Below are 24743 nucleotides of genomic sequence, written 5' to 3' on the forward strand. Positions count from 1 at the left end.
AAGCATCCTGCATAATTCCTGAGCAGCACCATGTGGATATGTGAAGCATCAACCGTACTGAATGCATCGCCAACTTTTGCCAGCAATTTCTTCCGCTCATAAACTCGCTGCTCATTGCCATTTCCATTTACAGTTCCATTCCAAGCTCACATTTCTACCCCTCGCATCAACCCCTCACCATCACCCTCACCCTCTCCTCCTCATCTTCCCCTTTCCCGACTCTAATGGAAAACGCAACCTGTTGCGTCAAAGCTCCAAGTACGCCATTTAATAGCTTCTTTTCTGTGCGGAATATTAGCATGTGGCTCGACTCAACTCCACTCGATATATTGTCATCCAAGTTTTCGTTTAATCACAACTTTTTGGCTCTCTATGCGTGGGTCAATTTTTTTTATTCATTATAATTTACATTCAACAACGTTAAGTATATAACATTTTCTTCTCTATAAACAGGAACACTTGTAAATATCCCTTCACATATTCTAATAAATTGTTAAAATTATCAAAATAAAAAATTGATAAAAATTACTTATTTATGTTCTATAAAAATGTTGTTACAATTAACTTACAAATGTAACTTCGTTTTTATGAAGCATTTGCTTACAAAAATCACCATCAGAGTTGAAACTACAAATAAAAATATAATATATACTACATGTAGAGAAAAATTGTATATGATTAACGATTACTAAAAATAAAGGAAACCTCTTATTTAAATATTAGTTAACAAATATGAAGGAATCAAATTCTTTAGTATACATGAAGTTACTACTTAAATCAAGTGCTTAGAAAATTATTCTATATATATATATATATATAATATCAATAAAAATATATATATACTAACATATACAAAGATGTCAGATTCCATATTGCCCTAAAAAGCCTACTATACTATTTATAATTGTTTGGCTATGATTCGAAATTCGAATTGCCCTAAAAAGTATGCTATTATATCTACATTTGCTTTCTTATAGTTATTTGTTTGGATAAAATTAAGTTTCTATATTTTAACGTATAATAATATATTTTATAATGCAAATAGGAAACTCAAGACATTTTTGGTACGATTTTATATTTGATTTACCCAAAAAAAAATGTGTATGTATGTTTTTTTATTTCATAAATCTTGAATGCTTTAAATCTAAAAATTCAAACGCTGGTAATTTAAAAACATTTTAAGTATATTTGATGACCATGCTTACTGCAACATAATTACATATAAAATTGCAAACAAATTATAAAAAAAAATATAAAACAGAAATCAGTCAATGAAACTTGTTTTTGTTATAGATAACCATTTTAAAATGCTCCGAATTATGTATATAAATATGTAAATATAAAATAAATAAATTAATTTTTGCAAACAATTTTTATTTTAATTGTTCACTTTTATAAAAAAGAGTTGTAGTCAAATGTTGTGCTTTATTTTAAATGCAAACTTGTTGTCACTCTAAAATACAATTTGCTGTTCAATAAAATGGAAATAAAACACTTTAATTATTTAATTAATAAGTAGTACTTCCTAACCTTAATAACTCTTCTTAAAACTACAGCATTTTAAATTACAAAATAGAACTCCGAATACTCTAAACACTTATTGATTAGAAAATAACTATGCAAGGCTTCAATGTGGTAAAAATAATTACAAGAAATTGATTCAATTACAAGTAAATGACACCAATTGGAATAATAATAATAATAATTGTATAGCATTCGAACGTTAAGAGCTCAGGTGTCATTGTAACTTGTGTTCTGTGAAGCTTTGAATGGAGCTCTGGGAAAAGGTGCATCTCTCAGTGGAGTGGCATGCCACCAATTAAGCAAACTTGCAACTGTTTGTGAAATGCAATTAATGTGAGCCTCAGACGGATGTCCGGCGCAACATGAGAGCAACTTCCTGCGAGATCAAAGCAAAATGGCAGGCGTAAAAGCAAAAGCAAAAGAAAAAGAAAATGTAAAAGTAAAAGCAAAGTAAGAGGCAAAAAAGCAAAGTCGAGTCACAGTTTTTGTTACGAGTATAACGGGCACGACGGCAATGGGGCAGTGGGGCACAGTGCAGCTATTCTTGGCATGCGGCTTGAGTTGCTTGGACATTAAATCGATATGCGGCGACTCGATTCTCGTTATGGCATTTGCTTTAAAGCTTTCCATCCTACTTGCCTGTCGATTTCATGTCCTTCGCACGCAAGCAACGTGAAAATGCAATCAATAGCAAATAGTCATCAGCAATTAGTGGCGCAAGTGAGCTGCCAGTCCGCTGGCCGTTGCCTGCCACCATATTCACCATATCCACCTGCCACCTGCCACATGCCACCTGCCACATGCCACCTGCTGCCTGCTGCAACACGTGACCCCGTCGCACAATCATCTGGCACAAGTGTGGGCCGAAAAGGATTTGCCGCTAACAACGACAAGCACAGCAAAGCACTCTCAAGTGTATTTGCTCAACAATTACATATGCGCCGCATCCCAATCCATTCAGCCATCCAGTCTTCCATGACTGCAACAAACAATCGCTCAACGTGGCGTATGCGCAATGTGTTTTTTTTATTTCTTTCTTTCTTTCCTTTTTTGTGACGCTTGACGCTTCTGCTGCTCCTCAATGCAGCAATGCATGACAAGTGCAAGATTTTAGAGATTTCATGTCTCTTCCTCTTCCCACACACACATACATACATACCTGATAGGTGTGGGAAGCACTCAACAGCATTTTGATGCCCATTAATATTTGACAGAAGGGTATATCAACGTATACATATATCTATAAATATATCTATATCTATATCTATATCTATATCTATATCTATATCTATATCTATATCTATATCTATATCTATATCTATATCTATATCTATATCTATATCTATATCTATATCTATATCTATATCTATATCTATATCTATATCTATATCTATATCTATATCTATATCTATATCTATATCTATATCTATATCTATATCTATATCTATATCTATATCTATATCTATATCTATATCTATATCTATATCTATATCTATATCTATATCTATATCTATATCTATATCTATATCTATATCTATATCTATATCTATATCTATATCTATATCTATATCTATATCTATATCTATATCTATATCTATATCTATATCTATATCTATATCTATATCTATATCTATATCTATATCTATATCTATATCTATATCTATATCTATATCTATATCTATATCTATATCTATATCTATATCTATATCTATATCTATATCTATATCTATATCTATATCTATATCTATATCTATATCTATATCTATATCTATATCTATATCTATATCTATATCTATATCTATATCTATATCTATATCTATATCTATATCTATATCTATATCTATATCTATATCTATATCTATATCTATATCTATATCTATATCTATATCTATATCTATATCTATATCTATATCTATATCTATATCTATATCTATATCTATATCTATATCTATATCTATATCTATATCTATATCTATATCTATATCTATATCTATATCTATATCTATATCTATATCTATATCTATATCTATATCTATATCTATATCTATATCTATATCTATATCTATATCTATATCTATATCTATATCTATATCTATATCTATATCTATATCTATATATATATCTATATCTATATCTATATATATATCTATATCTATATCTATATCTATATCTATATCTATATCTATATCTATATCTATATCTATATATACATCTCGCTGTCAACTCCATTTGACTCTGGTTTTGTTGCCTGTTTAAAAATAGTTTGAAAATGCGCATCGAGCATCGGGTTATGCACATCAGGAGCAGCAAATAGAATGTGTTGGAGCGAATTTCTGGGTCTGTCGACTTGAGTTGGGGCAATGAATTGGCAAAATCATTTGCTGTTGATTTAATTTCGCATTCGCATGCGAATGAAAATTTGCATTTCATACGACACTGCTGCTGCACCAGAAGAAGGAAAGGAGAGGGAAAAAATGCTTTTAACGAGCGTTTTAGTTATAAATATGCCAATCTCTTTCATCACCTCCCACTTCCACTTCCATTTTTTAATCCCAATCCAATTGCATCGAATCCGAGGCCAATTGCAACAATCACAACAGTTTTTATAGAGCTTTGGCTAAGTCTCTGTTTAGTTAAGTTTACCCTTAGACTTAACAATCACGGTAATCAGTTGAAGAAGCTTTTCAATAAATATAATATATAAACTCAGAAAAAGAGAGTCGATATTACTGCATATTGCTCATTAATCGAATGACTTAAGAATTTCATTCAATTTTTGCATTGATCTGGTTAGAAACATAAAAACTTTTTAATACCTCAAACTTGACTTCACCATTAAATATTGATTCAGTTGCGCATTTTGAAACAAAAGATAAATAAATAACACGCAAAGAAGCAGTTATTAATATCATATCTGCTGGCATTTAAATTGTTTGCAGGTTGCAAAAAAAAATAAAATGTATGATAAGTAATTTCTCAGATGCTTCTATCTAAGTGAAAACCAGTTTGAAATTCATTCATTCGCACAAGCTTTATTTATAGAAGCAATTAAGTCATCGTGGGAATCACATTTCTATTGAAAATAGTTCACTGAAGTTAAATGAGAATGCTGAAACAGAAACTGAACTGATGATCGTCTCTGACTTTGATATTTCAAACAACAAAATCGATTTTGATTTTCATCTAAAGCACATTCCATATACGAAGTGATGTCTAGAAATATTGATGTTTATTTTTGCATTAAATACAATGAATTTTTTGCTTGAATCACATCAAGTACACAATATGGAAAACACAATAATGGAGACAAGCGCAAAAAAGAGCAAAACGAAAACACGAAAACAAGAAGAAGAAACACAATTTAGTCGTTAATATTTATATGCTGTATTCATAGATATTTTAGTATATATATGTATATACTAAATGTGTGTATATATACTATATATGTATAACAATTACAATTACAAAATACACGACACGACATTACATGTGAGGCGATGTGGAAGGCGGGTGATGGGAATGGGAATGGGAATGAGGAGGGTAATAAGTAGGGTAAATAGGGAGGGGAGAGGGAGATGGGAGGTGGGATGTGGGAGTTGGACAACAGCAATGATAATAATAATAATAACTCATACATATGTAGAGAGACTATGCGCAATCTGTTGCTATATAGTAGTATAAAGATAAAAGTTTGTATAATTTACGCTTTAAATACATTTAGATGTAGAGATGTATGTGTATAGTATGTGTGTATGTTTTGGGTGTGAGTGTGTGTGTGCGTGTGTGTGTATTATGGTTTATGCATATCATAAATGTTTCGACTTAAACAACTAGAAAACATCATTATCAGCAGCATTTATCATAATCCTTATCTGCATCATCATCAGCATCTTTATCGTTATCGTTATCATTTTCTTTTTCTTATTCATTTTCTTTTTATCCGTTTTCATTATACATACAAATAGCTTTAATTTTAATAAACTTTATACGTTTCGTTTTTGCGCATTGTTATTGTTGGGAAGAGAGGAGCGTATCCGAAATTCCTTCTCGATCCACGGCTTTGATAAAGTTGAATAAAGCATTTATAAATTCATAACTTAGTAATTTCTTAGGACACTTTTTGCGAAACACAAAATATGTAAGCATCTTTGCATAAATATACGTACTTATAATTTATTGTTTTTTGTTTTTTTTTTATGTTTTTTATTTAGTTTAATTTACTTTGCTTGCGTTTAAGTGCTTTATCATTGCGTTTCAGCAAATCTTAGGCCAGAATGTCTACGAAGGCAACGTGCGCCGATTTTTTTTTTCTTCTTTTTCTTGTGTTTGTTTTGTTTTCTTCTCATTTGTTTTGCGATTACCATTTCCAAGTTGTAGTTTAAGTATCAGTTTACAAAATTGCAGTTGCTTGCAGATTAATTTCATCATAATCGATTATTAAAGAGTGTGTTTAAAGTGTGTGTGTGTGTTCTATATCATAGATTAATCATTACAGTAGTTGCTAATTGTAATAAGGACGACGGCATTGTAGGAATTGTTTTATGCACAAAGCAATTAGTTTTTAGTTGCTGCTTTTATGTTTTGCTTTTAAGTCTATATAGAAATATATATCTATATATATAATTGTGTGTATGTGTGTATGTACGTTTGTTATACGCTGGTATTTATCATCGTTTTTTTTTGTGGCTCAACTTGGTCTGGTTTTTGCTTCCCGATTACTGCTTCACTGTGCTCTGCTTGCTGTGCTTGTTATGTTTGTTTGGTTGATTGATTGGTTGGTTGCTTGCTTTGTTTGCTTGATTGATTGATCGGATTGATTATTGCTGCTTACTGCTTGCCGCTGCTGCTTCTGCTGCTGCTGCTGCTGTTTAGTATCTGCTATTGTTGAACTGTGAATTCACCGCCGAACTGACTGCTGAGGAGGCCGCCTCCTGAACATGCTGATTGCGCAGAAACTCTGTGGTAAACTCAGCCTTGGCCTTGTCCATGCTGGCGCCAGTGCTGCGATAAATCGAATGGATCTTCATGATCATCAGCACATTGGCGCCCGCAGTGATGGCGAACGAGAACGCAATGATCAACAGCAACAGGCCGACAACGATGCCCGCAGCTGTGCTATCGAACTGCGAGATGGCCGTGATGAAGCCACAATAGCCCAGCTGATTGAAGCCAACGGCCTGGACGACCGTGTAAACCGTTTGAAAGAAGTACACGAAAAAGAAGACCATAAAATTGAAGCTCGAATCGTTGCGGAATGCCTTATAAGCCGGCCGAAACCTGCAAAACGTCAATGCGAAAGAGATGAAATATTGTGTGGAAGAGAGAGAGATGGAAGGCACAAATTTATCGACTCACCAGCACACGTAGGAGGCGGGCGTGAAGAGCACAGTGTAGAAGATGGCCAAGAACAGATTGGAAATGTTGCCCGCATGGAAGAGCAAGATGAGACCTCCAATAATGTTGGCGCACAGCGTCATAGTGTAGACTAAAGAGAAATAAGAGAAGAAATAAAGAGAGAAAGGTTAATAGAAATCTAATTGAAATTAATTAAATTTTTTTAGCATGCTGACGGAATGCTAAGCGAGTGGGGAAAAGCTTCAAATGTATTTTGCACAAAGTTCGCTTACCATCAACGCAAATCTTACTAGCTATATAAATATCAGATCTCTAGCTGTCTTTTTTTTAGTTTCTGGGTTCATAGTTTAAGCAGTTAATCAATCAGTTAGGAATTCACTTATAATTGAAATAAATAAGTTCCCATATTTTACATAAAACTATGATCGTCCCGGTGTTGAAATGCAAACGAAATACTATGAGGATAAACAAATCTTCCCTGATAAACATTGTTCTTGAATTTCAGCACCCGAATATAAACATAAATCAATTTACATTTGGGAAAACTTCCAACTTATAAGCTAAGCAAATCTTCTGAGCTTTGCTGATCTCCAGCACCTGCTACTTGGTTTCTGGGTTCATAGTTCAGCCAGGATCAAGAGTTTCTTTTATAAGTAAACTATAACGATAATCGTCACCATCATCGTGCACTCATAGTGTTCAAAAGCTTGCCGATTATAAAGGCCGATGATGACTAATGCGGTCTTATCAGTATTGGCTTCCCAATATACATACGTATATATGGGTATATACAGAGTAATATAACAAAGACGATGGCGATAATAACAATAATAAATATATGGAATGGAAATGCTTACACATCCAGATGTAGTACAAGTGCTTGACCAGCTTTTGGAACTCGGGCGGAATTTCGACCTCAAAGTCTTGATAGAAGCAAGGCTTCAAGCAGAAGTTATCGGGCAACGGCGGCCAATTGTTCAACTGTGGCACGTTGCCCTGCAGCTGCTGTTCGCGTCGATCCAGTTCGGCGGCCTTGCGATCGAGTTCCTCCTGGCGACGCTGTAAGAAATGCAACAGAATGTGAATATGAGTGTGGGTGTGGGTGTGGGTGTCAAATGCGAGACAGAGACGGAGAGAGACCGACAAATATGTGGCAAGCCACAGCAATGCAGCAATGCAACAAAACCGCATATTTGTGTAATGCGAGTCGTCATCGTCGTGATTGTCGGCGTCGTTGCTCTAACTGGAGCACTGCTCTCAATTACCTGCAGCTCCTCCGATGTGATCTGTATGCTGGTGCTGGGCGCCGATGCGCCCAACGAACTTGGCTGCGGGGGCGGCACATTCTGTGACAGCGGCTGCACCACGGCCGCCGTGTTCGTGGAGTTGATCTGCAGCTGTGGCTTCGCCTGCTCCTCGAACGGATTGTAATCCTCCAGCGACACGTTGGTGGACATGCGTGTCGCCTGCTGTATGGCGGGATCCTAATGCAAACGAAATACATATATAGAAGGAGAACTTTAGTCATTTTAGCTTGAAGCAGCAATGTGTAGGCGGCTCACACACACACACACACACCACGACACACACTTATATACACACATATGCACAAGTTGTGTCGTCGTTGCAGCTAAAACACTCATCCACTCACACACTCACACAAACACACACACACACACACACACACACTGTCGAGCAGTTCTATGCGTCGTGTATGTGTGTCGGGTTGTTGTCAACTCTTCTTACCGCAAATGGATTATCCAAATCGAAATTGGGCTCGCCAAATAGATTTTTATCGGGACGGTTGCCTGACATTGTTATTGTTACTGTTGTCGTTTGTAGTCGTTACTTCTTGTTCTTCTGTTTTTGTGCCACACGACTTTTGCACTTTTGTTTTTTTGTTCGCCCAAATTATTTTTCTGCTGTCTTTTCTATTTTCCTATTTTTTTCTTTTTGCTTTTGAGTGACGATTTTTCGGAATTTGATGTGACCAGTTGCGCGATTCGATGTGACCAGTTTGCTGTATGGGATTGTGTGTGACCGCATGCGCTAAGTGGTTCAATACGAATGCAACAATTAACCGATTTCACGATAGCTAACTGCGGGAGCTGTCGCATATCGATATATCTGATTATCGATATAGTGCGCATAGCTATGTATATGCTGCAGCAAAGAGAAATATCATCGCATTGTGTGATTATCGATAAATGTAAATTCAAAAATGGCAATTTTCATAACGTACAGAAACTTTTATTCATTAAAGTACAGCTTAACACTTGCACACGCACTTGATGTACTTGGAAGACAAAATGACGCTGGATGCGCGCACATTTGTAAAGATATACTCATTACATTCATATACATATACAAAAAATTATGCTTATAGATACAAAAATATTAATTATTACATACAATATATATTTATTATAAGCTACACACGTACGTGTTACATGCTACAATAAATTAACTCTTTATTGTTCTTCTCTCCTCTCCACTCCTCTCCTCTCCTTCGCTTCATATATTTATGCTGCTTTCGAAATTGGCGCACCAAATACATCGTCGTACTTTGACGCATTTTGACTCTATACAATTGTTTATAAGTTGTATATGTGTTTAATGTAAGTATATATAGCGCTACATAGACTATGAACTAATGTTTTTAGCTTTTTTTCATTTTTTTTTCTGTTTTTTTATTTGTTTTGTAAAGTAAAAAAAAATGTATGTATAGATATAGAAGTTATATTTAATTGTTGTATGTGTAAGTGGGGATAATTTAGCTTTCGAGAGCGAGACAAACGACAAAAATAGAAATAAATTATTATTGCAAAACATATATATATATATATTTATACTTTTGCAACTTGTCCCGTTGCTTCGTGGCTAATCGTAAGGTTGACAGTACTACAGTTCAAACTGCTGGAGAAGGAGACATTCGAAATTCGACCTAACCCGACCTCTGTTGCTGTCTGTTGTCTGTTGTCTTTTTCTTTTGATCTTTTTGTCTGTTTGTTTTGTGATTTCTAAACGAATATTGCTTTAAAAGTTGCTGTTGTTGTTCGCTTTATTTGTTGTTGTTGTTGATGTTGCTTTCCTCGTTGCTTTCGTTATAAGCTGCATTTCGTTGTCGATGTCGCTCCACTGACTGCTCTGTCTCCGCCTAATAATTATACGGTCCGTATTGGGAGCCATGATAGTAGGGACCCGGATAGATTTGTGGCTGCGCATAGTTGGCATAGGGTGGATACGGGGGCTGCTTTTGCGAGTACACTGCACAAAACAGAAAACAAGAAAAACAGTTAATACAACACACACAATTTCGATTCACTTTCGTCATTTACCTGGCATCAGATATTGCAGATTCAGTTGCTCCTCCTTCTCGCGCTCATTGCGCAGACAGACAGCGGCGCCGGACAATAGAATGGCAGCCAAGAGACAAGTGCCAATGCCTGTCCAGGCCACAATATACGACCAATCGTAGACGACCTTTGTGTTGTCGCGCAGCACCTGAAAGATTACAGATTTTGAGAGATTAGTATAATCAAAGTGGTCAACAAAGTGGTCATCTTCACATACCGTATTCCATTGCTGGAAGTAATCCTCGCCCACAACCTTCTCCTTCTCAAAGAACTCAACGGTATGCCAGAGACCCATGGCGCCAGCAGCCAACAGACATGTGACCAGCAGCAGTATCGATGTGGCAGTTATGGCACCCGATGATCGCTTCCAGCAGCCCGACAATCCCGTCCAGAACGCACAGAAGATCGTCACGAAGCTGATGATGAACAGCGCAATGCAGGAGCGAGCCAAATGCAGTCTCGATGTGGCATCCTCATTCGATATCTTGTCGTCCTCCACTTGCGGGAAATAGTCAATGTTCGAGCAGTGTGTCTCAATCGGCGACAAATACGTGGGAACTAATGGAATACAAGTTAATAAGATTTTTATTTTTGTGAAATTAATCAAACTTATTTTTATGAATATTCTGAATATTTCCTAAACATATATGATAAGGTAATGTAACAATAATAAGAAAAAGTCTAAGATATTTCTTGAACTCTATAAACACAACACAAAAGCAAAAGCAAAAATTGGATAGTTGCTTTGTGCAGCAAATTATTTAAAACAACAAATTTTTAGACTAACAAGATAACATATATATTATTTATAGGTATATTCTTCTAACAAGAACTACTTGTTGCTTCGACTTAGTTTCAAAATGGTACAAATATATGATATTTGACCAATTTCTAGAGAATATAGATAAGCGAACCGGCTAAATATAGGAAATAATTAAAGTACAACTAAAAATCTACAGCAAGTTTCATTTGCAAATATACTTAATTATTGTATTTAGTTACTATATCTTAATCAAATGTGACATTTAACGAGCAAATTTGAATTTTAATATTGTAATTGTTGTGCCAATATCCAAAATAAATCATGAAATAATATGTATATTTGTTGACTAATAAACTTGAAGCGATGATTAATTTAAATATCTTAATAATACGATAATAATATGATTGACTATTGAATAATAACATAAGTCGATAGATTAATTTCATTATCAATATCTTAATTATATTACTATATGATTTAGTTAACCGATTTCAGCAAGCTTCATATGCTGCGAATAATTAAAAAAAAAAGTGAAATAGTTGGGTTTACCTGCTGATGCTGGTGGTCGCTCCTTGGGGTAGCATATCCTGAACAATCCGCGGGTTCTCGTATAGTAATAATACTTCACATTCATATTATGCAGCAGCGACTCTGCATCCGAGTGCTTGGCGGCAAAGGCCTAAAGGGAAATACAAGAAAACGAGTTTAGACATCAGGTTAACCTTCTCCAAAGATTAAACATTATATCGACATTATGCGCAGATACACCAACAACAAAATTGGGGGAGTTGGAGAGGGGGAAGTGTAGAGAGACACATACATTTGCACATACATATAATGCGTATCATTGCCACCTGCTTTGGGTTGCTTTGTTTATCAGCGAACAGGTAACTCACGACAATCTAAAGATCGACAGTCGAGATCGATCTCATCGAGAACCAGTTCCGCATGTGGGCGTCGCAACAAAAGATTTCGCTTACGATTTCAACTAGATTCTTTTGTATTTGTGTGTACAACATTTATTATTACTACTATTATTATTATTATTAATGTGATGATTGTCGACTGCTGACTGCTGACTGTCGATCATCATCCGGTCATCTTTCGTCTTAATGATACACGGATGTTACTAACTATAGCTCTCTGACAATGGGCCCCATCTGTGTTACAACCACTACTAAATACTGAGAAGTATGTGTGATCAGATCATGTGGCAAATAAACACGTTCCGACGTTCTCATACGTCATTATATACAATAGTCATAGTACTAGTGCATGCAAAACTCATTGCGAGACTTACAACCGAAGGTTTTCTCTCTCTTAATCTGTCTCCATTGTTAAGATGAGAACTCAGCTAATCATTTTGGAGGTCACAGTTGCTAACTCTCTCATGCGAGAAATCGAATCTGAAGCTGACATCTTCTGCATTTGAAAGTCATTTCACGAAACTTTCGTTATCGGTCGCAGCCGTTGATCTAGGTCAATCTTAGATTAGTTTTGTCAAAATTCGATCAGTTTAGATCTAGAAAGGTGCAGAAAGCGTTGCTCTACCTTGCTTTCCACGCTTTTATCATTTATCTAAAAGAAATCAATTTCAAATCTTTTAAATTAAATGATATTGTATTCTATGTCTTGTGTCTTGCGTTGGTATTAGTGTTTAGTTTAACATATTTCAAATGACACGACTCTTCATTCCGCATAATTGTGCTAGAAGCGAGTGTTCCTTAAAATCTTTCCCAACCTGTACTTAGACTTAAAGAGATTATTTCATAAAAACGTTTTCAATTGATCAATAAGGGAGCGCTTTTAGACTTGACAAGCTTTCCTTACATCTTATCTTGATCTTATTAGTGTTTCATTCTGTTCCATTTCATTCCATTCTATCCCATTTCATTCCATTATATTCCATTTCATTTTATTCTATTCTATACTATTCCATCTCATTCCATTCTATCCCATTTCATTCCATTCTATCCCGTTTCACTCCATCTCATTTTATTCTATATACCACTTCATTCCAATCTATTCTATTTTATTCCTTTTTATTCCATTTCATTTCATTCCCTTTAATTAAACTTGAAAAGAGTGTTCCCTAGAAGCTTTCTCTATTGATCTTATCAGTGTTTAATTTTCAATCTTTGAAATGATATGATATGATTTGATATGATGAGTGTGTAGCTTAAAAACTTTCTCAATTGATCTTTAAAATGATATGATACCTACACTTAAAAGTGGTTATTAGACTAGAAGTGTGTGCTTTGAAAGCTTTTTCCAATTGATCGTCTCAGAGCTTTCACAGTGCCTACAAAGAAACGACCTTCGAGCTTTCCTCGGCCTATTCGACTTGCCCAGTTGTGCGTAACCCCAGCAATTAGCTGACTATGCCAAGTCGAGAGATGGGAGATGAGAGATGATCTCGTTTTGCAGGAGCTCTAAGCTCTAAGCTCTGCTCTGCGGCCTGCTGCACACGACTAATTCCATCGAGTCCCTCTCCAGCTGAATGGTTTTCTAATGCTTGCAACAAATTTGCTGCAACTGCAAGTTGCCAAGCAGCCATAAATTAAACGATTCGAAGTGCCATGACCAGCGTGGAGAAGGAGGAGGCGGCGTCCACAGTTGGGAGCCCTTAATTGACAAGACTTTCATAAGAAAGTTACAAAATTAATCCGCTGTGGAAGGCAATGCGCTAATAAAAGACCAGTCCAGACAACCCAACACAACTTAAGACAACACAAGACAAGACAAGACCTGACCAATGTTAAGCGAGGCGCGTCAAGCATTTCATAAGAGATATCTGTTGGGCGATGGGCAACACCTTCCAGTTCCCAGTTCGGGTTTGTTGCTTTTTCTCTTTGCTTTTCCTTTTCTTTTTCCATAAAAAATGCTGTTGTTGTTTTTGTTGTTTTTTATTATTATGATTTTGAACTCAGCCCTCGGTTTGGTGTGTGTTGCGTAAGCGAAAAACCTTTTTCACAAGCATCCAAAAATAATTTACATAAGTCGAGTTCTCCAGTTCCGATTGCGAGTTTTCAATATGAGACTGACTCGGGCCCCAGAGTTTTGTCGATGAAAACACAAATTTGTAAACTTTTCTTTCGTTTCATTGTTATTTAAGTACCGGACATAAAGTAAAACACGTTTCGCGTTTATTTTTTATTTTACTTTTTTTTTTTTGGTTGGTGGCAGACAAAACACTTTTCTCTTTTCACAGACAGAAAGAGAGGGATAGTGGGGCAGGGGGCAGAGGTTCAGAAAGTCGCCACTCAAGTAGCTGATTAACATTTTCCCAAAATGAAGCGCACCAAATGTAGAATCTCATGTGGCAAACGCGAAACGTGTGAAACGTGATTCCATTTCAAATTGTTGAATATTTTGTGACTCAGCCCCCCTACTAAAAAAAGAGGGCCAAATACTCGTGTCCAACTACGTGTTCTTCAATCGACAGCTTAAGATTAGAGACCATCGAAGACTATTCAATATTTGGCAAAATCAATCTTCAAATTAGATCACGTCTCGTTTCGGAGTTAGAAGATAAAAAATCTATTCTTAAGCTGATTAGAGAGATTAGTTCCCCAATTTAGTCGCTTTTCATTAATCTTGCATAATTTGAGCTTTTTATTCGAACTACTTAGCAAGCGATCTTCGTTTATGATCTACCATTAAAACGTATTTGTGTTATATTTAAGTTTTATTTGCATACTTGCATAAATTTAAACACAGAAATCTATCTAAAAGCGTTCAAGGCATTGCAATCTTTGTGTTGGCAATAAAGTTGATTCTATTTTCGAATTCGAGTTCGAATTTAGGGTTTATTTCAAGACTGCAAAACTGATAAATGAATTTTAAGCCGTTCTTCAATCTTAAATGGAATCGAAGGCTAATTATATAGTCTCCAATATCGGATCGATCAATCAACTAACAAACGATCTTGCCAGCAATGTCTCAGCTTACATATAGAGGCTTATTTGAAGACTGCAAAACTGTTATATGAATTTTAAGCCGATCTTCAATCTTAAATGGAATCGAAGGTATATATTGAGCCTTCGCAATATGTCTGCAATATGGTAACGATCAACCAACTAACAAACGATCTTGCTAGCAATGTCTCAGCTTACATATAGAGGTTTATTTTAAGACTGCAAACAGTTATATGGATATTAAGCCGATCTTCAATCTTAAATGGAATCAAATGCTAAAGAAATGCAAATATATAGTCTGCAATATGGTTACGATCAACCAACTAACAAACAATCTTGCCAGCAATGTCTCAGCTTACATATAGAGGTTTATCTTAAGACTGCAAAACTGTTACATGAATATTAAGACGATATTTAATCTTAAATGGAATCGAAGGCTAAATATATAGCCTGCAATATGGTAACGATCAATCAACTAACAAACGATCTTGCCAACAATGTCTCAGCTTACATATAGAGACTTATTTCGAGACTGCAAAACTGTTAAATGAATATTAAGACGAACTTAAACTAAATCGAATGCTAAAAAAAATGCAAATATATAGTCTGCAATATGGTAACGATCAATCAACTAACAAACGATCTTGCTAGCAATGTCTCAACTTACATATAGAGGTTTATTTTAAGACTGCAAAACTGTTACATGAATATTAAGACGATATTTAATCTTAAATGGAATCGAAGGCTAAATATATAGCCTGCAATATGGTAACGATCAATCAACTAACAAACGATCTTGCCAACAATGTCTCAGCTTACATATAGAGACTTATTTCGAGACTGCAAAACTGTTAAATGAATATTAAGACGATCTTAAACTAAATCGAATGCTAAAGAAATGCAAATATATAGTCTGCAATATGGTAACGATCAATCAACTAACAAACGATCTTGCTAGCAATGTCTCAGCTTACATATCAGGAAGCAAAAGCATTCCAGACAAGTTCCAGAGATTGTACAGACCCTAAACAAGTACGCAATATATATGCACTATAGACACATGTGTGTCTACAGTTGTGCAGGGTCTATTGTTACCAGTTTTGCAGTTGCCAGATCATAGACAGCAAGCACATGGCGCCTGGGCAGCTGCGACTCTAGCTTTAGCTCTAGCTGATATTAATAAGGCACAACTATTTTTATGACACGGCCAAACGAGTTTCTGCGACGTCAGACAGAGAGCCAGAGAGAGAGAGAGAGAGAGAGAGAGGGAGGGAGACGGGGAGATGAGCGGATGTTGGTGATTAGCCAATCGACGGCGATAAAAGCCGAGTCAAGTCTGGCAAACAAGCAACTGGCAAACTGGATCAGTTCTACGTGGTGCAGGATGCCAAGCTTGATCCAAGGCCGCAAAAAGATACAGTATGACACCAGCGAAATAACTCTAAAGAGAGAGAGAGAGAGACAGACCAACTAAGAAAGAGAGAGAGAGAGCTTCAAAATGCAGGCGACACATTTTTTGGGTGCGGCATATTAGAAAACTGAGCAACGAAAAAAAAAAAAAACATATGTATATGTATGTATAAACACACCCAATATTGTCGCTGGCTTCGTCTCTGAATAATTTATTTGGCTTGGAATGCATGGCAATTATTTTTGGTGCACACATTTTTTAGCTGGTTGTCGTTTCTCGTTTTTTTTTTTTTTGGTTTTATGTTTTTTTGTTTGACTTGGCTTGACTTTGTTTTATAACTCTGCCATTCGAGAGTCTAGTTGTTGTTGTTTGACTCTGCAAAGGTCGTGGGAGCGCGACATTGACAATAGATCTTCCACTTGAATCGCATCTTTACCTCCACACGCGCAGACAATGTGCGTACTTTGGACTCAAATTCCAAGCCGCAAATCGAAGCAGCAATAAACACCATAATTATAACGAGTTAACATCTTCGATACGGAAGTCGGCGCCAAATTTGCGCAAATTTGAAACAAATCAAAAAAACAGCAGCAATGAACAACAACAAAAAAAAAAAATGAATAAAAAGCCGCGCATTAAACACAAAACTCCCAAACGATTCAATTTCAATTATATGTTTGTTCAACCCAAAAAAAAAAAAAAAATCATAGAAGAGATACAAAAAGAAAAGCAACAAAATTGCTTATCGAGGCATGTGTTTTTTTTTGTTTGTGGTTTTTTTTGTAGGAAGCGAAAGCGTTTGAAATCGCACACTCAAGTGACCAAAATAATTACGATTGAAGTGAGCTGCAGAAGAGATGTGTGTGAGAAAGATTGGAATCTGGGGAATCTTGAGAACATCGCATGCTTATGATAATGATGACCATAGCGAAAGCTCTAAACGTGCCAAAAACGGAAAATATAAAAAGAAATAAAAATTACTAATAGCACAATTCTGTTTTTTTTTTTGTTGGGTCTTTTGAAGCATTTCACTGCGGAAATAAGAGTGCAGAAGTTGAAGCATTGTTACCTAACTGTAACATAACCTAACAGCAACGGGAATTACCAACATTCCTTTTTGGGGCGTGGTCATTGGAGTTGGCCAAGAGCAAACCAAACACCAGGTGCTGATTAAGCCAGTCGCCACTTGCCACTTGCCAGTTGTCAGCTGAAACCCAACGCCAAATGCAATTCACTTTATGCAAATGCGTTAAGCGCGGTTCTCGCCAGGGAGAACGCTGAGAGACACTGACAAAGGGGGAACTTATAGAGGTGATATACCATTTTGGAATTTCACATGATGTCAGCAAAATAAAATACAATTTAACCAGTTAATGATGCGCAGCGCAGACATTCTCTCAAATTCAAACGAGTCGTCGCTTGTTGACGCTTCACAAATGAATTTATGAGATTTATTAATAATCAATTAGTTAGCAGAGGAAACTCCTAACTACTAAGATACCCTACGATTATTATTCTATGTGCTCAGAAAATATTAACCAATATCTGTCTATCAATGACATTAAAAATAACAGAATCATAAGGTTTATATAGATAATCCGAACTACCTTTTGTCTTTTATAAATAGATCTTTTCAAAATCTTAAAATAATCTTATAAAAGAATCAAAACAACTTTCGGTATATATTGCTTCTTATCATGAAATCTTCCCGAATCTTTTGGAATAATATTCTTTGCTCCTTATCAACCGACTTTGCTGAAACTTGTAGCATATTTGGAACACACATTTATAAAGTATCAAATCTACACACATATCTTTGATTTTAGCAGCCCTGAGAAACTTTGAAGTATACACCAAAAAAAAGGGAAAAAGAGAAACACAAATGAAATCTTAGCTTGATTGCGGTCGTTGGGTCGTTGCTTTTGCTGTTTTAGCTTTAAGTGCTGGTCACACTTGGCGTATGAGCAATTTGGCAAAAGCTTAATTAATCTCAGGGTGTCTCAAATTAACATGTGTTTCGCTGCTTTCGTCTTGACAAATCAAAGCGCTTAGTAAGCGTAAACATACGACACGAAATTCATTCATTGAAAAGCAAATGAAAGAAACGAGACGAGACGGCGGAGAGAAAAAAAAAAACATTGCGCCAATCCCAAAACTAACTACTAAAGCAACCAAAGACAAAAACTGATGAAAACGTCATGTGGAAAAAGGTAAAAACAACAAGTCAGTAAGTACAACAGCAGCTTTTCATTTCTATTCATTTCTCATTACGTTTCTTCGGGGTCTCTGCGAAGACAACACACACACACACACACACAAACAAAAAAAGTTGACGATCGTTGCAATGCCCGTAAGACAACAATGCGAGGCAGCACCAAATGGGAGGTGGGTAGCTCCTCTTTCCCCTCTCCACTCTCCACTTCCTCTGCTCTCATCACACACATGGCGCTTGCAATGCTGCAGCGGCAACGAAACGAAATGAAATGAAAGAAAAGAAATGGGGAAAAAAAAGAAAACAAGCAAAACGAAGACAGTAAGTGCAATGGATAGAAGGGTTTTCTCTTTTAACGAGCCAACGAACGAAACAAACGAAACGAAATGAATCGAACCGAACCGAGCCAAACAAGTGAACAAGCTAAGCAAAAAAAAAAAAAAAAAAAAAAAACCCAACAAAAAAATGCTGGCCAAAAGCGCAGTTTCATCAATTGGATTGGCGGGCAATCGGACTGGATCGTGAATCGGGGATTGTGGATTCAACTGCGACTTGGCTTTGACAAAATAAGAAAACAAACAATAAGCAAGACAGCGACAAGTGACACTGATGAACTGCTTTATACCCGGTACATAAGATTGCAAAGTACTTCCAGGTTTGGGGTACTATATAAAGTAAATATATCAGTATTCTTCCATGCGAACAGCAAAATAAAATTGAAAATTACTTCAATTTCTCTCCAACTTTTTAACACCACAAGAAGCCCCTCAAAATGTGCCGGGTATAATGACAACGAAGACGGCGACGACAAGCTCTCTGTCTTAGGGCTGCCGGCGATTCAATCCGATCCGATCCGATTCGTGCCGAGTCGGTTTAGGAACGATACAACGGGTATTGCATACCAATTTTGAGCAACTTGAAAACGCGAAACGAGTGAAAACTCAAAACCAGTTTTGTTTGCCACAACACAACACACATCTATCTATAAGCTTCCTCCGTTCTCTCTCTCTCTCTCTCTCTCTCTCACGACAGCTACTAAAAACCAGAAAGAATCAAAGGAGGAAGAAGAAGCAGCAGTGGTAGAAGTAGAAGCAAAAAGAAGCAGAGGCAAATCCGACAACAAAACAAGAAGTTGTTGTTGTTGCTGTAGTTGAAGTTCTTGTTTTCTATGAAGCGCTTGAACTTTGTTTGAACGCAACACAAAGCAGCCCAGGAGAAATAGAGAGAGAGAGAGAGAGAGAGAGCAATTGTATTTTGCTGATAACAGTAATCCGCCAAGATGGAGTTCTAAGAACACAATGAAATAAAGCAACCACAAAGAACGAACGAAAAACAACAATAACAAAAATCTGTTAGTTTCTGCGCTAAACGTAATGCTTTTTACATAATTGTGCATAAACTAGACTAAAAATAGAATAATAATAACCATAACCTCACTTGCTGTTTCAGGTTATTCGAAAGTTAAACATCCCCTCACTGTAGTTGCTCAGGTAGTTGGAATCCATTAGTCATGCGACCAGCCAGCTGCAGATCTGATCGAACCAATTGAATTTGACACGGATAATGCCATCGATATGCCAACTGTTAATTACACACATACATACATATGTATGTATGTATGTAAAATATATTTTCAAAGGGTTCTAATCTTTTTTATAAGTGCAGTGTGTGAGTGAGAACAACTGCATCATTAATTATCAAAATGCATTTGAGAAAGCTCAGCTTCCTCGTCTGTTTCACTCGCTCTTGGCTACTTGGATTGTAAAGCGAGCTGGCAACGCTGCAGCGCTGTTAGGATTAACCTTTAAGCGAGCGCGCCAAGTAGCCCAAACGTCAAACGGCAAAGCCAAAGTCGCAAAACGTGCAAATATTTTCAGCACACGCTGTTTAACTTGCTCAGGTATGCGAGGTATGTACACTTTGAGCACTCACACACACATGCACACACAAAGCACACATGAAGTTAATTTAGGCGCTCTCCCTCAACTTGGCTCTCTTCTATTCTCCCTCTCTCCTTTTCGATTGCTCTCTGTCGCATTAGTGCAGCCACAAGTGCTGTTTGCTGTTGTTGTTATTGTTGTTTTCATGTGTATTACATGCAAAATGAGAAATTGCCGCTGCTGAAGCTGCTGCCGCGGCTTCTTCTGCAGCTCCCTCAACGCCTTCTTCTGCTTCTTCTTCTTCTTCTTTTGTATGCCGCCTCTGTTCCCAGCTGGCGCGTCGCATCGCTTGGCTTGGCTAAGCGCTCGCGTAGAAAGTTTTAGCGTTAACGGACAAGCAACCGAACCCCCCGCCGCTGACAACTCCCCCAGCCCATTCACATGATCGTGCTGTAGTTGTTGTTGCTGTTATTGTTGCTGTTTGCTTTCGACCTTTCTTCTTTTCATATGCCTCACACGCTGCGCCATGCCCTTATTTCTTCTGTTACTGTTACTGCTCTCGCTATCTCTGTCTCTGTCTCTGTGGCTGTCGAAGTCAACGTCGCAGTCGCAGTCGCAGTCGCTGCCACCGACGTTCAACATTGCAGCGAACAGTGCTTGCAAGGCACAGTGGGACACAACGTTCATTATCTAGGCAACTTTGAAATGCTCCAATGCCCGCCAAAACTGGTGTAATTGCTGTAATTGTACCAACTTCACTAATTGTACAACCCCGTTTGCAACACGTTTGGACATGTTCGCTGCTCGCTGATCCCCGTTTCAGTTAGGTGTCGGTTACGCGTACAAATCAAAACAATTTCATATTTCTCCAACTTATGTGGGCAGCACTTGCGGTTCTGTTGTCGTTTTCAATTGTCACTGTACTTGGCATGATCGTAAACAGTAATAATATATCTAAAGACGAATACAATACAAATAAAAACCAGTAATAACAAAATATTACTTAAAAAAAAAAACAGGCAAATAAACGCAAATTACAAAAAAAGAACCTTGTGAAACCGAAATCAATTTGTATGCCAAATTTGGGCGAGCTATACTAGATGTGGGCAGTTGAGACAACACAATAGAAGTGTCTATGACCAGCATAACAACTTGTGCATTATGTTTTTTACCAAAGCATACATTTAAGAAACTTCTTTTATAAAGCTTGTTAAATTTTCTATAAACAATTGAAACTTCACGTATTAACAAACTTCTTTAATAAAAATTGTTAAATTATCTATAAACAATTGAAACTTCACATTTGAATTTCACGCTATTAAGTACTGTGTACAAATTATTTGTATTTGAGTACTTGCAACCCTTTAATTAAAAATAAAGTGATGAAGAGCCTATTAACCTTGTTTTTTTATATAAAACCTAAATTATATGGTAAAATATCAACTTTGTTCTTAATCCATATAATACTTCATAGTTTAGATCCCCAATAATAGCCTTTCAGACTATTTTTGTTTGTTTATAAAATATATAGAATTAAATGAAGTGCATATAAGAACATGTTGTAGCTTTTATTATATAATTTGTTAAAACAAACACCTCAATGAAATAGTAAAGTGAATAATAATAAAACTTGTAAACTATTCTTTTCGAATTTCATAACTGGATATTATGTCTGTGCCCATTGTAGCTCAGTAGTTTGTGACTTCCACTTTGGCTTCTTCTTTATTTTTGACTATGGCTTGTGTACTATTATACTTCTCTCTGAAGCCGAGGCCTTGATTCGATTGAACCTATTGTCTTACGTCTTTTTAAGCGGGGGTGTGAGATACAAGATACACACACACATACACACGCATACAGAGTTGTGTATGCATAACAAGATATAATGGGAGATTGAAGATGCATATAAGATATGAGAGAACTGCGCTGCTGTCATTTTGTTGACGCTTTACACTAACCTGTATCTGATTGCGTCTGACATCATAATGCAGCCAATTGTCTGTGGAGAAGGCGATCGCGAGCAGCGCTGTGGCGATGATAGCACAGATCGTCGCTATCGATAGCGTTACAGCCGAGCAGGGCATTTTGAATAATGATTATATTTTTTTCGCTGTTAATGCGTGTCTGGGCTGCTCTGTTGCAGCTATTAATGCACTGTTAAAGCTCCTTTTGCTGATCTGTTAATGCACTGTTAAAGCTGATGCTTCTGCTGCTGCTGTTGCTTCTGTTCTGTTATGTTGATGTTAATGTTGCCCGAAAAACGGTTATTTCTCTGGCGTTGCGTCTTCGATGATATTCCGCACGAAAAAAAATACGGTTGTTGCTTTTTGTTGCTATTGCTATTGCTATTGTTGCTTTTGTGTTCACAGCTAGCTTCTTCTGCCTTGCTTGTGATGCCCAGCAACCAGTTAGCTGCTCTGCTACGGCAGCGACGACACAGAAAAAAAAAATCACGAAAAAAAATAAATACGTGTATAATGATTTAGCAAGCAGCAGCAACGGCAAACGGCAAATAGCAAACGGGAATGAGCCGCAGCCAAAGTAAAGACAGGCACAGTAACCGACACACGCACACGCACACACTCACGTAGTGCACAGAAATAGAAACAACAAATACCACACGCACACACTGAGACACGTTTAAAGACGTTGCTAATGCGACAAACGAAACAGCGACAAACTGCGCTCAAGACAACGTTCGCCAGCGGACTGAACGCCAAAACTCTGAGCCAAGTTTCAACAGCTTAGCTCAACGACGAACAAACGAACGTCGCTGTCGCCGTTGACGGCGACGTCTGCGCAGACAGCGACTGCGACTGAAAATGCAACCCGGCTCTTCTACCTGCTGGATAAGACAGCGCACAACAACGACAACGAAAACAACAACAACTACGGCTGACAAACAAGAAGAAAATCACAAAAACAATGTTCATTCGATCGTTGTTGGTTTCGTTGGAGACGACGACGACGACGGCGTTTTTGGACTTGCTTTTGTTGTAACAGCCTGTTGATATTTTTCTTGTTTTGCTGGAACAGGAGCAGGGTGAACTATAAAATACACAGCAACAAATTCATGAAACTTCGTAGATTTTTATAAAGGCTGGAATTTATTTTAGTAGGTTCAGAGTTTATTGTTCACTTTCTAATCAAGAAATCAATTTACATGTGTTTATTTAAGTAGCTTAATAGTTTATTGTTCACTTTCTAATTAATAGGCCAAAAATCGCAAAACATCATTAGAATTGTTTCTGTTTAACAAATTAAATTCATGTTGTTACTTTCATAAAATTGTTGGACTTTTTGTCTTGATTTATTGAAATTATTACTTTTTTTTGTTTTTATGGTTTTTGTTATATTGCTGATGATTATTCACATTACCATATCCACATCAACGAATGTACACAGTAATAAATTAACTAAAACAAATTCATATTTTTTTTACATCTGCATTTTTGAATGCATAAATAATTTAATACCACATTTATAGTCGACTTTATTAATATTTATTGCCTGCTATATTTTTTATTAAGATGTTTATATCTTAATAAAATGTTGCTGTTTTAATTTGTGGCTTAATAACATTTAATTAATGTGTGGAATGTGTTTTAGGCATTCTTATAAATTATATTTAGCTAAAATGCTTGTGATTTATTTGTCATGTTAATCATAGGATAAATAAGCGTTGCAAATAAATTGGGAAAATGCAAAACGTTGGATGTGAAATGATGACTGCATATCGATTGCACAAGAGTTTAAAATAAATCTTCGAATCAAATTAATTGTTAATGGCATTTCCGATTAAAATATGCAACGGAAAAGAATCATATTGTATTAAAGTATTTGGAAAGTATTTCTCGCAGTGCAATGCCAAATAATGTAATGGCGTTGCAGCTGTATGCAGCAAGAGATGCTGCGACTGCGCAGTTGGCGTCGACGTCGATGTCGCTGTCGCTATCGCTCTGCCAGACGGCGCAGGTAAGCAACAACTCACAGCACAGCAAGTGGTATGTGTTTCTTCAAGTGTGTGTGCACATGTAAGTGTGTGTGTGTGTGTGTGTGTGTGTGTGTGTGTGTGTGTGTGTGTGTGTGTGTGTTTGGCATTGGCATGCCGTTTCTCAGTTGTTGCTATTGTTGTTGTCATCAGTAGTTTTATAGTTGTCTTCTATTTTGGGTTTTTAGTTATTGCGTGGGTTTTTTCTCAATTGCATTTTTGGGCGCGCTCTCGATGCCAATGCATCTGTGTATGTGTGTCTGTGTGCATGCGTGTGCATAGATCTGTGTGAGTGTATTCTTGGTCAAATACCAGAATTACCTAGATAAATACA

At 36.6% G+C, this 24743-nt stretch overlaps 2 protein-coding genes across 2 annotated transcripts; both read right to left on the reverse strand.

The window, feature by feature from the left end:
• Nucleotides 1–5761: 5761 nt before the first annotated feature.
• Nucleotides 5762–8915, reverse strand: LOC132795292 (secretory carrier-associated membrane protein 5). Its single transcript, XM_060805945.1, has 5 exons — nt 8626–8915; nt 8145–8363; nt 7737–7938; nt 6880–7009; nt 5762–6801 (listed from the first exon to the last, which is right to left on the reverse strand). Exons 1-5 carry the CDS (start codon nt 8692–8694, stop codon nt 6393–6395), a joined length of 1029 nt encoding a protein of 342 aa, XP_060661928.1. The 5' UTR covers nt 8695–8915; the 3' UTR covers nt 5762–6392.
• Nucleotides 8916–9113: 198 nt separating this feature from the next.
• On the reverse strand, nt 9114–23135 carry LOC132795294 (uncharacterized). The gene is made up of 5 exons (XM_060805946.1): nt 22377–23135; nt 11548–11677; nt 10453–10793; nt 10218–10383; nt 9114–10146 (listed from the first exon to the last, which is right to left on the reverse strand). Exons 1-5 carry the CDS (start codon nt 22500–22502, stop codon nt 10037–10039), a joined length of 873 nt encoding a protein of 290 aa, XP_060661929.1. The 5' UTR covers nt 22503–23135; the 3' UTR covers nt 9114–10036.
• Between the last annotated feature and the right edge of the window lie 1608 nt (nt 23136–24743).

This window comes from Drosophila nasuta, chromosome X (genome assembly GCF_023558535.2).
Source record: "Drosophila nasuta strain 15112-1781.00 chromosome X, ASM2355853v1, whole genome shotgun sequence".
NCBI classification, from domain to species: Eukaryota; Metazoa; Arthropoda; class Insecta; order Diptera; family Drosophilidae; genus Drosophila; species Drosophila nasuta.

Bases quoted from the DNA above. Each gene is read 5' to 3' on its own strand.
- LOC132795294 (XM_060805946.1), bottom strand. From the start codon at position 22,502: ATGCCCTGCTCGGCTGTAACGCTATCGATAGCGACGATCTGTGCTATC. The intron at 10,794-11,547 runs GTAAACCCAACT...GTATTCCATTAG, and splicing joins GCGACCACCAGCATCAGCAG to TTCCCACGTATTTGTCGCCG. The intron at 10,147-10,217 runs GTAAATGACGAA...TGTTTTGTGCAG, and splicing joins TCTGCAATATCTGATGCCAG to TGTACTCGCAAAAGCAGCCC.
- LOC132795292 (XM_060805945.1), bottom strand. From the start codon at position 8,694: ATGTCAGGCAACCGTCCCGATAAAAATCTATTTGGCGAGCCCAATTTC. The intron at 7,939-8,144 runs GTAATTGAGAGC...CATTTCTTACAG, and splicing joins TCACATCGGAGGAGCTGCAG to CGTCGCCAGGAGGAACTCGA. The intron at 6,802-6,879 runs GTGAGTCGATAA...GACGTTTTGCAG, and splicing joins CCCGCCTCCTACGTGTGCTG to GTTTCGGCCGGCTTATAAGG.